The sequence below is a fragment of the Psammomys obesus genome, unplaced genomic scaffold, assembly GCF_907164565.1.
Source record: "Psammomys obesus unplaced genomic scaffold, mPsaObe1.curated_primary_1811, whole genome shotgun sequence".
NCBI lineage: Eukaryota > Metazoa > Chordata > Mammalia > Rodentia > Muridae > Psammomys > Psammomys obesus.
The window spans coordinates 1,893,197-1,910,174 of NW_026590767.1; the positions used below are offsets into that span (position 1 = coordinate 1,893,197).

The window sequence follows — 16,978 nt, forward strand, 5'->3', positions numbered from 1 at the left end:
GACTTCATGTTGCCTGTGGCTCTTTAGAAGCTGCATCTGGAGCAAGCCTGCCTCTCTGACACTAAGATAAATATTCAATAAATGGCACACCCTCAAGTGGAGATATTTGCCTCTAATTCCCTTAAGGGGCAGATCGATGCCCAAATCCTATGTGGCATTTTCCTAGTTCAGAGCAGGCCGTCCCTCCCTCCACTTGATAAGCACTTTCTGAATAAAAGAATAGTTTTAAAGTGGCCTAGCTACAAAAGGCAAGGTTAAGAGTCAGCCCCAGAGGGCCAGGCAGCCTCCTGCTTCTCTGACTCCAGACCTTTGGGGGGGATATTGTTCAGCAAGTTTATTTAAAGGGACTGGCCTTTCTTTTCTCAGCAGGACCCCAGTTACAACACCATTCAGAGGCTGCAGATGTGTCCCCAGGACTGGTCCCCTCGTCAGCATCCCAGCCAATTGCAAATGAAGGGCCAGCAGCTGGAGACCGAGAAACAGATGGCCTTCCCCCTTGGAATGAGTTTGATCCTGTTGCTGGGGCTCAGCTAACTCAGGCCTGCATGGGAGCTGGTGGGGACTCTGATAGAGGAGCGGGTCAGCAAGCAGCTGGACAGCAGTGACCTCATAGAAAGTTGCTTTCAGGAGAGTGCAGGGATCATGCTGGAGCTGGGGGAGACACCATTACAGCTGGGTTAACACCGCAGGACCTAAAAAGGCCAGAGCCATAAGGATCACTTTTCTGCAGTGTTTTCCAGGGAAGGACTGAAACCCACATTTGCTTGGAAGTTCCACACATTTGCTTGGAAGATCCAAATTAAGATGGCACCACCATAGTTAACCTTTCTCTCCTGCCCTACAGACCTCAGATTTGCCTGGAGGGAAAGGCTTTCAGAAAGCAAACAAATCTGAAGAGTGGCTACCTTCAGACTTTACCACTGAGTCTAGGAAGATCCGGGCGAGGCGCCCAAACATTGTGGCGTTCCGAGGACAAGGTGTGTCACTGTGCCAGGCAAGGAAGAAGCCGTCACCACTCTGCCCAGGACCAGCAGGGCTTTTCTGACCTCTCAGCCTCTACCATTTCCTTGCCTCCCATGAGGACTGGGCAAGAAATCAATCGGAGAGATGAAATGCCAGGAAAGAGACATCAAGGAACAGAGCAAAACAACCAGCTACGGCGTGGTGCAGCCTCCTCCTCGGACTGGCCACCCTTTCAGGGTGAACACCTTTCCACAACAAACATGAGATGGGAACTGGGTTATAGTGGTGCCTGCCTGTAATCCCAGCACTCAGGAGGTAGAGACAAGAGAATCAGAAGTTCAAGACCCTAGCTCAACCAATCAACCAGTAAGTTAGGAAACTAACTCAATGGAACTTAAATACCCTGAGCCTGGAAAAGCACACCTATGTCATCTCTCTACCAGCTTGGGGAGTGGTCATTATACCCAAGGGTTATACAGTTCTGAGGGAAAGCTGCCATGGCTCCTTATTGTTAACAGTGCCCCTGCCTCGCCTCATGCCTGCAACCTCTGAGTCCCATTCACTGCACAAGTGATCTCTACAAAGATCTGTACCCTGTCCGGTCCCACTCACCTCCACAGCTGGCTGGGACCAGAGTTCTTTTTTTTTTTTTTTAAGCCACCAAAATGAACATTGCTTCCTTTAAAAACAGGCTTCGTTTCCTGGCTTCTTTTGCCCCCAGGGACACCCTTCTTGGCCAAAGCTGGAGGAGAAGTGGGTGTCTTGGCTTCCAACCTTTAGTTCTTGGAATTTTTTTCTTTTTTTTTTCCCCTGGGGGAGAGGGTAGGAGACAGAAGGTGGATAGAAGATAGGGGATTCCCTAATCTCTGGAGAGAAGTGACACAGCACGGGAGAAAGGGCCCCCACACCTGTCATTTCCATAACCACAGGCTGAGGGAGTTTCAGATCATCTTATGCAGATGGCCTTTGACTTCCCACCGGTGGCAAGGCAGAAATGCTGGGAAGGAAAGTTTGAAACGGCTGTGGAAACAGCAATGAAATCAAGGTAGGGATCGGCAGGACCTGGGGCAGACCACAGAAGTATAGGGAGCAAGGAAGATCTAGGGATGGCTTAGGAGCAAATGGCAAGAGCAAGATGGGCCTTCCTGACCTGAACTCCTGCTCAGTGACTCAGCGGAAGTCATCATCCAGGGCTCTGTGTGGTCTCCCACTGGTCCCCTGGCAGCAAAGGGTGCAGACTTCTTACAAATTCCCTACATATCACCAGAGGCCATTGCAGAAGAATCACAGAATGGAACTGTCAAAAACTTTTTATTGCCTGAAACTCTTTTTCGAATGACTTAAGGAAGGGGTATGGGTAAGTGAGGAAGAAACAGAATCAACCAGCCTGTCCTGTGAAGTTTCACGTTCAAAATAGGGGTGAGGAAAAAAACAAGAGGGGTGCCCAACCTTCCACCAAATATCCTCCTGAAGAAGGAGGAAGCAGCTGTGAAAGCCATCTTCTACCAATAAATTCACCTAAAGGCTGGGTGTGTGCTCACTGCGAAGCTGTCCAGAAATCATAGCATCTCTAAAACTTGCAAAGATTGTATTCATGAAATGGACCCCCTGGGGTCTGCCCATTTATTGGAAAGGGGCAATTTGTCAATGTAGCCAGCACACATGAGACACCACAGGCACTTAATAAATGCCTGGCTGCTCCCATCATCACCACCTTCACCTTCATTATCACAAGCAATGGAGTGAAGAGCATGACCTCACCTGTCCTCATGGGTAACCATCTTTATCCCAAGGACTGAGTTGAAGGACATGCTCTCACCCTGAACCCATGCTGTCACGAACCCCTCCTAGAGGAACCATGAAAATTAATATTCAATTCTGTCACCACTTTGGATTCCATCACGATTTCTTGAGCTCCCTTCCATGTGGACGAGTGGACGCCCAGCACCTAGCTACCCTGGCAGGCTAATGGAGGAAGGCATTACAGGAGAAGGTGGCAAAAGGCAACCATCATCCACCAGGAGGGGTAGGTTTCTCGCTGGCCTGGACAGAGCAGAGCACCCTACAGTACACCCAACACACCCAACCCCTCCACCATCCTTCGGTTGCCTACACTGATCCTTTGGAAAGTGCAAACAGAAGACTCTCCTGACAAAATGTACCATGTCCATGACATATTCTCACTATGTGCCATGTAGCTACAATTGACTTTCTTAAAAAAGAAAGAGACGTCAACCTTGAACACTCAGACTACAAGCAACAGAAGTCACATGTCTAAACCCCAGGAGGCTTGAAAAAGCCCAAGAGGGCTTTTGGATAAAGGAAGGCCTAACGTTCTTTTCTATTTCATTGTCTGTAAATTTGCCATTTATCATTACAGATTACAAGGCAGGCATCATACCAGTCTTTGAAATATGTGTTTTATTTACTTTGACAAGGGTGTGGGATAGGAAGAAATCAGCATTTACAGAGCACCTGCGCTGAGCCAGGACCTACAGTCCAGTTTGTATTCAATCTGCACAATTTAGATATTATCTTGGTGTTTCAGAGGGGTTATCTCAATTGGCTGAGGTCAAGTAGATAGTAGAGACATTCAAACTCAGCTCCCAAGGGCAATTTCCTCAGAGAATGTACCTCCAGAGAGCACATCACACACTATTCAAAACAACTTTCCTAGTTTCTATTTAAAATTTTAAGAGTCAAATGTTGGATCAAGACTCCTTAGTCTTTCAAGACCTGAGTGGCTTTAAATCCGAAACATTTATCCATATAAGCTATATATTCAGCAGTCTACCTGCTACAGCCAGTTAAGCAACAGCCTTAGTGGAAATTCAAAGGGTAAGGGTGGAACAGGAAAGAGGCGCCTTGAAGCAAGCCACATGACTCTAGGGCTAGCCAACTGTCAGCTCCCAATTTGAACTTGAAGGGTGTCCAAAGAGAATAAACTTTACAAAGATCTCCAGTCACAAAGATCTCTAGTTTCGAAGGGTAACAAACACACCAAGCTGGCCATTTTCAGCGTTTGGGTACCTTTAAAACACTTGGTCACATATGGAAAAAAAGAAAAGAAAAGAAAAACAGTATTTGTAAACTGTCAGGTATAACAACACTCTCCTGTGTAATAAAAGACAAGTTCCGGGGTTAGGAAACAATCATGGGATTTATATGAGTTTATTTAGTTAGCGCTCAGGATTGAGATGTCTCAGGAAAGGTGCTACATAAATAATACAAATAAACATGCCAGCCTGGTTCTCACTCCTGGATCTATCAGCATTCTCCTTAGGAGCTATTTTTAACATCCTCATAAAATATGCTCACCATAATCTAAAATTCTCTGTCCAGAAATGCCTTGGAATTCATGATTCTTTAGTTGAGCAAAAAGTTAAAGGCAAGGGGATGTGAGGGTTTAGCCCCCTGAGTTGGCCCAGTCAAAAGCAAGCAGTGGATTTTCTTTTATTATAATGAAATAAATAAATAAATAAATAAATAAATAAATAAATAAATAAATAAATAAATGTCCACAAAAGGCATCTCTACCTATGGTGGCCTCAGGCAAAAAAAAAAAAAAAGGCAGTGCATTCCACATTGAATCATAGGGCTGGAGAGATGGCTCAGTGGTGAAGACCACGGGGTTCTATTTCAGGACCCACATGGCAGCTCACAACCACGTTAACTCTAGTTCCAGGGAACTGGAAGCCCTCTTCTGGCCTCTTCATGCACCAGACACATGCATGATGTCATATACATATATGCAGGCAAACTGCTTGTACACATAAAGATAAATAAAGCAACCATAAAAAAAAAAAAATCATAGTCCAAGCTTTCCAAAATTACTGAAAATCAAGACATGTGCTCTTCAAGGATGATAGACAGGTGTGGAAACTGAGGCCAGAGGATTGAAAGTTCTAGGCCAACCTGGGCTACAAGGGCAAATCCCAAGCCAGTCTGGGTTACATAGTGAGACCCTATCTCAAAAAACAAACCGCCGGCACAAAAGAACAGTCATGCCTTGTCCTGGTGGTTACATATACTTTTGCAAAACCACTCATGGGTCTACGATCTTGGATTTTTCTATCATTCTCGGCAAAGCAACAATGATGGTAAGGGCAAGGGAAACCCATGTGTAAAAAAGGGCACGTGAAGGCAGCAGTAGGTTAGAGGCAGCGGATCCCCCTGGAGCTGGAGATAAAGACAATTATGAGCAGTTCCCTGTGGGTGTTAGGGACCCAACACCGGTCCTCTGCAAAAGCAGGAAGTGCTGTTAATCACAGAGTCATTGCTCCAGCCCCTACAGAGACATTTCTGTACAGGAAACCCATAATTATCTGTAAAATAGCCTGCAGCATCCCTTCCCCCAAAATAATTCCTGAGCTGCCGACCAAGACAAGACACCCAGCTGGATCAATCCCAGGGACTCAATCAGAAATGGAAAAGTAAGACAGACCCTGATGAAAGGAACTCGGTTGTCTTTTAATGACCACCCTAACTGTAAGTAGCCGAAGAGTCTGCAAGTATGAGGGCCGATTCACTCACAGGGCTACTGCACGAACTCCACAGAGAATGTGAACATCAAACATCCCCTTCCTGTTTAAACACTACCCCGTTATTTCAGAACCATGTAATTATTCATTAAATATGATATTGGAAACGTCTCATATTGGAATGCTTGGTTATTTGAGTTCGCACCTTCAACAGAAAAAAAAAAAAAAAACAACTTTGAACTATATTGAGCAAAAGAGATGGCTCAGTGGTCATGAGAACAAACTGCTCTCGCAGAGGACCCACATTCAATTCCAGATCCAGCTCCTGGGTATCCAAAACCTCTGGCACCCATGGGCACCTGTGCTCATGCACACATACCCACACAGATGTGCATATACACACCTAATCTAAAATAAAAATACCAACAAAAGGTCTTTGGGTGCTGGCTGGGAAGGGGAGGCAATTTTTTTAAATTAAGTGATTAGTCTTTTAACTGAAAATGAATAGGCAACACAGAAAGACAGACAGACACACCCAGACAGACAGACAGACACACACACACACACACACACACACACACAAACACACATACACGCTCTACCCAGATCAGCAGAAGCCAGCAAGAGAGTTCCATGAATGCCAATTTTCTGGGCAGGCCAGATTTTTGCTCTTGAAGGAATATTAAACACAGTTCTTTGTCCATGAATTGTGAAATACATTATATACTAATGAAGAATATGTACTCCATTGTGTGTCTAACAGCATGCGCCTACATTTGGTTTAATTGACCAAGAATAAGCCCTTGTTCCTCAGCTAACTATCAAGTTACAGTCGACTGCTAAATATTCACACTCATACTGAGGAACACAAACGCAGCTAATAGGAAACACAAGACTGATTTTAAATCATCCACTTGTGCCATGCAGATCTTTCCTTTCTCTCCTTTTAACTGGCAATTCAGTGGTGAGGGCTGAGACCACACCGAGTAGGATACTCCGGCGAGAGACTTGAACTGCCCTGAAAATCTCTGACGTCAGCAGGTCTCCATGAAGACTGCACACTCGGCATCTCCACTGGTGAACTTTATAAGGGCTCGCCTGGATGCAGAGCAGCATCACCCCAGAAGACCGCCCAAAAAACTTTTTTGTGTTCTGGGGGGGAGGGGGCCTTAAGGCATGAAAATTACTCTCCCCACCCTCACCCCCCTCCCAGGCTGTCCCTTTGCAGAGGGTGGGAAAGTAATTAAGGGTTTGGGGTTGGAAAGGCCCTTTTATTTTAGCTCCTACTGGGCTGGGGTAAACAGATTCCCTTAATGTCAACAAGGACTTAATTAACCAGAGCAGGTGACAATGTCAGGGGGAATCTGAAAGTAAGAACTCAGAGCGGCAGTAATCAAGCTTGACGACACTGGGAACGTTCAGAATATGAATCAATAGAACTGTACTTAGACTCAGGACCGCCCCTCCCAAATCCACAGCTGTTGACACTGTGGTCCTTTGTCGCACGGAACGACCGGTTGGATACACTCATTCCCATTCTGAAACACTGAGTAAAATCATATAGAGATTATTTTCTTCTTAGGTCAACTGACTTGACCCAACCTTGCTCCCGCCACTTGAGAAAATGTCCAGAGACACACAGGCAGCATAGGATGGGGGATAATGACATGATTACATTACATGATTGGATATCCTACACAGAACTACATGACTGAACATAACATTTCCCTAAAGGGCCAAAAGGGCTCTTCAGTACGGAGGCACCGGCTCTTTCTAGGAACGTCTTGATTTTATACTTATCCGGCCCAATAGACATTATCTGAACTGAGCTTCCAAATTAGCAAACCAATGTCTTCCATAGTAAAGCTTTAGATGATGGAAGGTGAATTCAGTGTTGGCTAAAGTTCAGGTTGCACTCAATATGGCGGCTGGACGCGCATGCGCACACATTCCAGAAGGGTAAGGAGACACCACAGCCTCGTTAAGGAGCCTCATGGCTAGCTTGGTTTCCTTCTGGTTACCTAGAAACCAACAGCAGTGTTGGTCTAAAAGACAAGGAGAGTGAGCATGGAACCTGCAGAGAGGGAGCACAGCTGTCTCCTCCATATAAAAAAGCAACTTTCACCTCAAGTGTATCTTGTTGCTTGCTTGTTTTGAGAAATGGCACCACCTTGCCCCAGCTTGCTGAGGACAGGGATGGTCATGGCCACCATCGATGCCAGGAGCTGCTGTATTTCTGTTATTTCTATGTAGGTCACTGGTGAAAAAACAAAAAGCTTCTTGAGGCGGTACTCAGAAGGCATATGGGGACCTTCCTGTACAATTATTGATAAAGAGCTTCCCCCATATTCATCATATTGAACTCTCAGTAGTTGAAGGGGAAACTGAGGCCCTGAGATTTCTCTGCTTTTTCCAGGCCTGTTCTGGTGAAGCTCCACACCTTAAGACATTTCTTTCTTTTTCTTTTTTTTTTTTTTTTTTCTTAGCAGCTCCCTACTCTGGATGCGATTTGAACCTCATGCAAACTCTGAACCAAGCAAAGCGTACCCAGGGGCATTGGCAAAGTATGACCCACAATTTCTGGGACTTCGTGGCTTTCCCCTCTAGCCTTACATGCACCTACACGTCCCCAGGGGATGGGATCTGCTTTCAACAATGCTCACATTGTTGGATATCAGTGCTTACACAAAGAGCCATTTGGGGGACTCCATCCCACTGTCCTTCCTACCCCCCCCCACCTGTCTTCTCCCTGCACGTACAAACATCTTATAACCTTCCTTAGGTAATTAGATGCAGCCCAGGAAACCCTTCAGGACCATTTTATACTCTGCACTGAATCAACTCACAGCAATACTGCCCCGAGAGTCCAAATGAAAAATGACAATTCTTTCCTAACCGGGACTGTTACTGAAGCCCACACTGTAGGAAATCCCAGCTCAGCTTCCTTAGTTTGTGCTGAGCCACATACTCCAGGGAAAACCAGCAATTAGGGGAACATCCATTTTAATTATTAGCAAAATTAAAGAAGTACAGACCAGACTTTCAGAAACCCAATCCTTTCCCCTCTTTGAAAAAACACGTCACTGTTGCAAATTACTCTCTCCCTGATGTCAAAGGAGAAGTCACAAAGAGGTGCTTCCAAAAGTGGCTGTGAGCTGTCTGTGGAACAAGCCTCATACACAAATTCCTACCATATTTCCTTTCCAAAGACACCTGGTAATTTATAACATTTCCAGGCACCTACGTGGCCCAGCGCCCCCCAGCCTCGTGCACACACGGCCAGTGTCAGTGCCTGGGCGGATCTTTCTGAGCACCCATCTCTCAAGCCCTCCTCCCAGATGGGCACCTAGCCCTCCTTGGGGGTTCGGCTCCCCTGCCCCATTCCCCTCTGGATGAACACACTGCTCTTCGGGACCCTGATTCAGGGTGCATAACCACAGCAATTCAGCTGACCTGCCAGCACTCGGGACCGTGACGGACTCCAAAGCCCAGCCGGCACCAGGTGGGCCCTCAGCAAACACGTTCATTAAGTGGCGATGAGTGCTGGGATCTGCAGTGTCACGCTCGGATTACCACTCAAAAAATAACTCGCCTACCAATATTCCCTCCTGATGACAGATTTCCATGCTGCACCGAGCGGAGAAGCTTGGCTATCAACCACGTCTCAAAAGGGCCCGGGAGAAGGATCAGACCTTTGCCCGGCTCAGAATTTCGGCCATGTCCTCCTCACACTAGCTTTTCACATTTGCAGTCAAGTGTCCAAAGCCAAACACTAGTGAAATCTGGCATTTCCTCGGATGGGGGACTCCTGGGTGTATTCATGTTCGAATCTTCCCAACATAAAACCTGCCCATCTGCAATGCTAGGCTTAGCACAAGGAGCTCACAGCAGTTTAAGAACCGTCCAGTATGGCAGGGCTCTCGGTACTCAACTTCAGAGCCTTCTTTTAACAACGCAAAGAAGACATCAGCTTTCAGGGGCTGCCTACGTCCTTCAGCCAAAAGAACAGCAATTCAGGGCTCTCCCTCCATCCAGAAAGCAACTCCAGAAGGCCGCAGAGAACAGTCATGTTGTCAAGGGACATCTCCTCCAGAGTGCTGCCAGGCACTGGCTGGGAAAGGAACTGCTGCCGCCTCCCTCACCCAGCACAGAGAACAGAGCAAGCCAAACCACTCCACTCATGCCTAGAAGCCAAGACACCCCCCGCCACCCCAAAGCTCTGCTGTGTAAGACATGGAAAGAGGTCACCCTATGAAGACAACTGGCTGAAACAGGCCTTTCCTTTAATGACCACTTCTCCCAGACATCTTCCCCACAACAAACAGGTACCCTAAAAATGACGTGCAACAACTTACCTTCTGGTTCTAAAGTGGTATCCTCAACTAAACTGAAGGAGGGCCGGGCCAGGGACAAGGTTGCCATGGTGACCAAGACCAGGCAGATGAAGCGCCCCCAGCTGACCATGGTCACGGTGCCAATCCCTGGTCCTCTTCCATATCTCCATGTGGACGGTAATCCCATCTGCACACTTCCTCTAGGACCATGGGCTACCTGCAATGTCTTCAGCCCACAGGGGGCTCAGGAGCCAGGGCACTGTGGCGGTGGCTGAGCTCAGGCCGCTGTTGCTGTCGCTGTCACTGTCGCTGCTGCTGCTGCCACTGAAAGAGATTCAGCCGGTTAGTGCAGTCTTTCCCCTGTGCCAACTCGCTTAAACCCAGATGGGATGAAACAGTTTCTCAGCCTCTCGATACGTGCGCAAACACATTCTTTTTCATTATCGGAAAAGCCTTCCATCCTCACCTGGGCGTCCCAGCTGTTTCCAGGCTAGTCCACTAGCTGGAATGGGCTAATCTTCTAAAAAGCTTACTTTTAAGAGACACATAGCTAAACCATTGCTGTAGGGCCCAGCCACCCAGCTACGCAGAGTGTCCTTCCATCCACTATCAGAGCTACCAGGTTGCCGGAGAACTCGACCTTCCTTCCTTTCAAGGGCAACTGCAAAATAACGAGCTTAGAACGCCGGGCTTGGCACAAGCAGCCTCATCAGCTTCTCTCATCCCAGCTGGCCTTTATGAGGCTGCCTGGAGGAAGGAAGGGTCTGCCCCAAGCTCGAGCTGGAGCTGAGCGGCCGGTCCCTTCAGTGTGGTTCTCAGGAAGAAAGGAGAGCAGCAGAATCAAAGAATCCCAGGAAGGCTACAAGGAATTCCCACCAGTTGACACTTGTCAGGATTCATTTTCAACTGCAGGCGTGGATTTGAATCTTTCGCCAAGCAGCCACTTAGAAAGAGCGAGCCTGATCCAGCCGGGGGTTTCAAAGCCTGAATTCCCTTCCACTGACTACAAGACAGTGTCGAGGCATACTCACTAAACGCCTTCGACCTGTGTCAAGGGGGTTAAGATACAGAGCAGATACAAACCTTGATGAATAATGCAAGAGTTTCTGAGTAATGGTGATGGCACGTGCAAGTTGTCCTGGTGTGTGACTGGCCTGGGAACGTTCAAGACGCTAACCTACTGGCTAAACTTCCAAAGTATCAGTCACAAGAGGCACTCGACTTACTGGATCCAGAGCAGAAAGAATTTCCCAAGAAAGCTCACCACAGTACAAATAACTTAAAGTTTGTTCAGTGTCCTCGGTGACTAAGCCTTGAGTCAGAATGCACAAGCTTTAGAGAGCCTGCTTAAAACAAAGGTCGGGAAGGATTGGACAGAACCTTGGGCACTGGATTCTGTGATGAGCCTGGGGATGGGTGAGAGGTTTAATAAAAATTAAAAAGAAAAAAAGGAAAAGGAAAAGGGGGAGAAGAGTCTAATGCTTTCAATTCCGGACAGAGGATTTCGACATGGCCAGAGCCTCCCTCAAGTCCTCCCTAGCCTAAAATCTGTTCCTCTTACTCTTCACTTGAGAATTAGGGAGCGTAGGCAAAGAGCAAGCATCTCCAAGAGGGAAATGAGAAGCTGTTGTTTGTGTTTGTTTTTTAAAATGGTATAGCTAACAACAAAAGCCAGGGTTGTGTGAGCGTGTGTGTGTGTGTGTGTGTGTGTGTGCGTGTGTGTGCGCTCGCGTGCGCGCGCACCCAGCACGTGTTTAGGTGCCCAGCGTTTTGAGATGGCTTGAAAGATTTTTCTCCCCAACCCTTCTTTCTTCTTAAAGCCAAGAGTCCCAAAAGGTAATTAATTCCCTGTCTATTTCTACATACCTGTTAGAGGAGAGAGGAGAGCGCACACACATTCTCACCGATTTACTAAGAACTTTCAGGAGGCTGGGAAATAATCCGCCTCTTTAGCAACCTCACAAACAATTTCAGATCCGAGTAGGTCTTGCAGCAGGCTGCTCAGGGACCACCTTCCCCACCAGTCCCTACCCAGGAGTGCCTCAGCTCCTGCTGGAGGAGGAAGAGGGCCAGTGCCCCGGCCTGATCCAACTTGAACGTTGGTTCTCCCCAGGCCCAGTCCCAAAGGAACCCCCTCCTCAAAGCTCTGTAAGGAGAGGTTTGGAAGTGAGGGCAGCAGGTCTGCGCAGCTCCTCCCCGTGCGGACGAAAGTGCCGCGCGACCTCCTAGGCAGGATAATTAGGTCCCAAGGCTCCGTGTTGGGAACACAGGCCCAGCATGCTGCTGGCGGCCACAATCCCAGCTTCCTGCCTTCAATACCGTAATCCTTCCTGGAGGCTGAGCCCGAGTGAAAGCCCCAGCCTGTTTATTTTCCCCCCTGAAAGGGAACTCTCTTCTCAGCCTACGAGGGAGGAGCCCTCACCCTCGCTCTGACGGATGGCTCTTCACCGCCACCCGCCCCTTGGGGTCACCTCCGCCCAAGTCTGCCTCCGAAGGCAGGCAAAGTGACGGAAAGAGTGGGGCTGGTGAGCTTGCGCAGTGCTTTACAAGTTTACACACTCTCTGCTGCCCTGCAAGAAGGCAGACAACTGAGGGCTAGCTCTTGGGGAGGAGGGGGGCGGGCAAAGGGGGTGCTGCTACCTTAAAGGGTCCCTCAGTCCCAGCGTGCCTCAGCGGGCTGAGCAATTGGCATCTCGTTGGCCAAATGGATTTCTCATGGGAGGAACCTCCCATTACCAGACTAATACTAAACGTAGACCCCCTATCCTGGCTTTCAAGGCCCCCTTAACTTCCCGACGTGACTGAACGGGGAAGGGAGCTGTCACCGCCCCCCCCCCCCGGGTGTGTGTGTGTGAAGGGGGTCGTTCCTAAAGACGAAATCCCAAAAGTACAAGCTGCCGGTGCGTAAGACGAGGACCCCAGCCCTAACGTTTCAGCGGGTACTTCGAGCAGCTTGGGTGCACAGCACCACCAACACCCAACTTCACTGTAGCGTTTCTTTCATTTGTCAGCCTGGAGTATCCTGTTTTGTCCCTCTTCTTGGGGCGCTAAAGAGCTCCGAGAAATCTGCATTTTAATTGACATTCCAACGAGAGGGAAAGGGGCGCCTGATTGCTTTTCTATTCAAACTAAACAGGCTTTTCAGATGAAAATGAGTCGAGGCTGGTGGAAGATTTACAGGGATTTGGGACGCGGGGGACAATGGAGTTTTAAATGTTGATAGCGTTTCACACCAAACACATAATGGGTGCCCTGGGTTTGAAAGCAAGTCTGCCTTTAAGGGTAGGTTTTATTGAACCGGGGGGGGGGGCGGTGAGGAAGGAAGGTCTTGGGAAGTTTGCAGGGGCACGGAGAAGGCTCCGCGCCTGGGGCCAGTCTCCCGCGCTTGCCCCCCGGTCGAGGGTGGAAGCCAGCGCCACGCAGGGCCCTCGGCCGATTCCCCCGCGCTGCAAGAATGAGCGCGCAAGTTAGAACTCGCCTGCGCTTTCGACATCTCGGCGCGGCTGCGCTAGGAGCAGCGAGGAGAACTAGGAAAAGTCGGTCCAGCTCGCCCCCTAGCCCCAGGCGCGCTGCGATCCCTTCTGCGCCAACCGCCGTGGCAGGCGAGGGACCGCCAGCACCAGAATCCGGGCCCCGAGCCACTGCCTCCCCAAAGGTGTCACCCGGGCATCTCCATCCCTTTAGGGATGTTGCCAGACACACTAAAGCAGTTTCTCCCAGGAAAGAACCTCTCCCACGGGCCTGTGTGGTACCAGGCTGAAGCTTCCAGAATCCAAGGACCAGGCACCCCGAAGATGCCCTTCCCGAGCCCTCGCCTGTGGGCTGTGCCACTGGCAGGCAGCCCCATGGCGCGCCGGCTCTGAGCTCAAAGGAACGCGCCCAGTCGGCCGGACTGTGCCCGCCGGAGTCTGACAGGGAAGGAAGGGACGCGGGCGGCAGAGGCAGATGTCAGCATCTGGATGGAGGTGCTGAAAGAACTCCCCCAAAGCTATCCACCCCCTCACCACCAACACAGCCAGAGACTGACAGTACGCGCCCCCCAATCGTCCCCCCCACCCCCCGCGCGCCCTCCTCCCGGGGATCCTGTGCCCCGCATCCTCCCACGGCGCCCACTCTCCCGGCTGGCGAGGCTCCCAGAGGCGTTCGGCAAGACGATTACCTTGAATGGCAGCGCTCCTCTGCGCCCGCTCGGTGCGGCGCTGGAGTCCGGAGTGGGTCGCGATGGAGCAGGCGATGAGCTCGGAGGAAAACTCAAAAAGAGAGAGAGAAAGAGAGAACGATTCCCCTGGGTCGCGGCCGGCGCCAAGGTTCCGAGGCTTCACGCGCACCCGGGATGGCAGCACAGCCCGAACATGACGCCGGGGCTGCCCTCGGACCCGGGCGGCCGCCGAAGAAAGGACCGGGGCTCGGCGTTGCCTCCTGCAAACTTTGCTGGCGAGCCGCGAACGCTCGCAGCGCGCAGGGACGCCGAGGCCCGGGGGCTCACGCCCGGCCCCCGCCAGCCCGGGAAGCAGCCGCCGCGCGGGGCCAGGGACGCGCAGGCAGCCCCCGCGCCGGAGCTCCGGCGGCCTCGCGCTCGATCGCCCGTGCGCCCGCTCCGCGCCCGCCGCCGCCGCCGCTCGCCTCTCCCGGCGCTCTCCCCGCGCCGCCCGCGCCGCCGCCGCAGCCTGCTCGGGCGGGTCACGCCCCCCGCTGAAACCCGAGCCGTTTCCTGGACGGCGGCGCCCGCTCAGCCAATCAGCGCCTCGCGCTGGGGCAGTCCCGAGCCTCGCCGGGCTCCCGACGCCCAGCAGCCGCCAGGAGACACCCGCCGGGGAGGCGAGGGGCCCCGCCGCGTTGCCCGCAGGGGTGCGAAGATGACCTCTCCGAATCCCGCTAATCATCGGCCCTGTGGGCCGCTGCCCCCTTCCCTAACCCGCTTCGGTGTAGGGTGGATGCGCTCCGTTTTACGTCAAGTTAGGGAACAGAGGACGGAGTGCTGTGCAGTTTCAGACACCTTAGACTCCGTCTGCAGGGTACTGCGGCCGAACATTGCATGCCACTGAAGCTTTGAGGGCAGAAGCAACTAATGTTCGTGGGGGCGACTAATGTCGAGTTATCTTGTTCTTCCGAACAAAAGGAGGGAGGGCGCGCGTGTGTTCGGGAAGCCCTAACGAGTGAGTGGACGTGCTTAATCAGTACATCTGCCTGCAGAGTAACATATCCAACTGTGAGAAGAAAACTGAGGATCGGAGCAGTTAACACAACTGGCTGCTGGTTGAGCCCTTTTAATGTGGTTGTCTTCGGAAAAAAAAGAAAAGCGTGTTGCACAACAGAAAATATCTTTTTTAAATAGCATCACTGTAGATTAGCATAAAGAAATTCAGCGGGGGTTGGGGTGGGGACTGGAGAGATGAATTCAGAGTGTTTCCCCCGCTCTTCCAGAGGGGCCAGAGGCCAAGTCCTAGCATAATGTCTGGCACTCACGACGGCTTGTAACCCCACGGCGTCCAAAGCCTCTGGCCTCCTTAGGCAGCTGCATTCATGAGTTTATACCCACACGAAGATACAGGCACATAATTTAAAAATAAATCTTTAAACGAAAAGAAAGAGAGGCCAGAGAGATAGATGACTCCGTGGTTAAGCGCTCTGCCGGAGACGGGTTCAATTCCCAGCATCCACAGGCTGCCTCACAACCCTCTCCAACTCGCGTTCCAGGGGGCCCGGAGCCCTCTTCCGGCCTCCGGGAGTACTGCATGCAAGCTGTGCAGACAGGTTTGCAGGCAAACATCCACACCCATCAAATAAAAGGAAAACAAGACAGAAAGGGAAACGCTGCGGAAGAGTCTAGAAGAGGAATTGGAGATGGAGTCCAGTGCTGCGTCGCTTGCCTAGCATGTATGAGGCCCTGTGTTTGATCTCCAGCCCAAAAGGAAAAAGAGAAAAGAAAGGAGCTTACACACTCAACCCTAATTGGATTCCTCTCTCTCTGAATCCTCTATTCCTCAGCTGCGAAGCGGAGTTGTTTAACTTAATGTCAGGCCAGGTTATAAATGATTGGCATCTCCCATTTGTCTCTTCCACTACACTATCTTGGGATCGTTCATCTTTCACTGCGTGTTCTCTCACTCATTCAACCCTTGAGCAACTGTGATTAAATCCAAGACCACATAAATTGCAATCCCGGCACTCAGTAGTGTGAGACGGGAGGATTGCCTTGAGTTCAGGGCCGACTTGCTCTACAGAGTAGGTTTGAAGCCAGGTCTGCTTTACTTAACTACATTTTGTCTAAATAAATAAATAACTTAAAATCTTAATTATTGAGCCAAACATAGTGCCATGCTGTATTCCCACACTCACCAGATAAAGAGAAGTTCAGGAGTTTGAAACCAGTCTCCAGTAGCCTGAGCTACTTGAGACCCTGACTCAAAAAGTCGCTAAGTTCAGAAAAGCCTTAGACTCCCCCTGGTGCCTGAAGACAAACAGAGCCAAACAGTAAAGCCGCCCCCGCCCGGGAAACAGGTTTGGGAAGGGAGTGGCACCAGAGTCCCTAATACTTAGACTTGACGCCATTTACATACACGGATTCCTCAGGCCCCACATGATTGCAAGAGCACTTTTATTCACAGCATAGCCTGGGAAACTTTTCTACAAATCACTTAAAAGCTAGCAGTAGCAAATCCATTCTCAAAGCCTCGGGCAAAAAGCTATGAAATTATAGTTTGAAAATTCAACAAAAAAAAAAAAAACAACAGCCCGATTCCTAAACAAAATGATCTGTTCATATGTTTAGTGGAAAGGGGTGTTTTTAGGATGAGTTCTCTGGCCTGGATCAGAACACCTCTGCCAGGTGACACTAAGCCGCTCGATTGGGGTGCCAGCGTGTGCTCATTCTGTGACCTGGGTCCGGCTCCAGGCTGGCACTGCTCTTTATGTTCTCCACCGATGGGAAACTCCGTGTCTCAGGACAGAGCCCTTTCCCATAGTGCAGTGGGTCCACTAGCCATTGAAAATGAGGTTAACACATTCTCACATAAATTAATGGCCCAGGAAGCCGCTGTCCCTGTCCCCCCATTCATCCATAGCTTCATGGATGCTGAATGGGAGGGAAGCCTTCCGCTGAAAACAAAAACACCTTCTTTAACGTCAGAGGCAGTGTGCAGAATTTCTTCTTTACGGAGATGAAAAGGTAGCCATCCATCCAAAGGCCCTGATTACCAA

At 50.1% G+C, this 16,978-nt stretch overlaps 1 protein-coding gene across 5 annotated transcripts in view; it reads right to left on the minus strand.

Moving 5' to 3' along the window:
- Positions 1-14,404, minus strand: part of Fgfr2 (fibroblast growth factor receptor 2) — a 103,961-nt gene extending 89,557 nt beyond the window's left edge. For all 5 annotated transcript variants that reach the window (XM_055608806.1, XM_055608805.1, XM_055608804.1 and 2 more), the window contains exons 1-2: positions 13,938-14,404; positions 9,800-10,102 (exon numbers count right to left, since the gene is read on the minus strand). In XM_055608806.1, coding sequence (XP_055464781.1) covers positions 9,800-9,965 — 166 coding nt within the window. In that variant the 5' untranslated portion in view covers positions 9,966-10,102; positions 13,938-14,404. The remainder of the gene's footprint in view (positions 1-9,799; positions 10,103-13,937) is intronic.
- Positions 14,405-16,978: the final 2,574 nt, after the last annotated feature.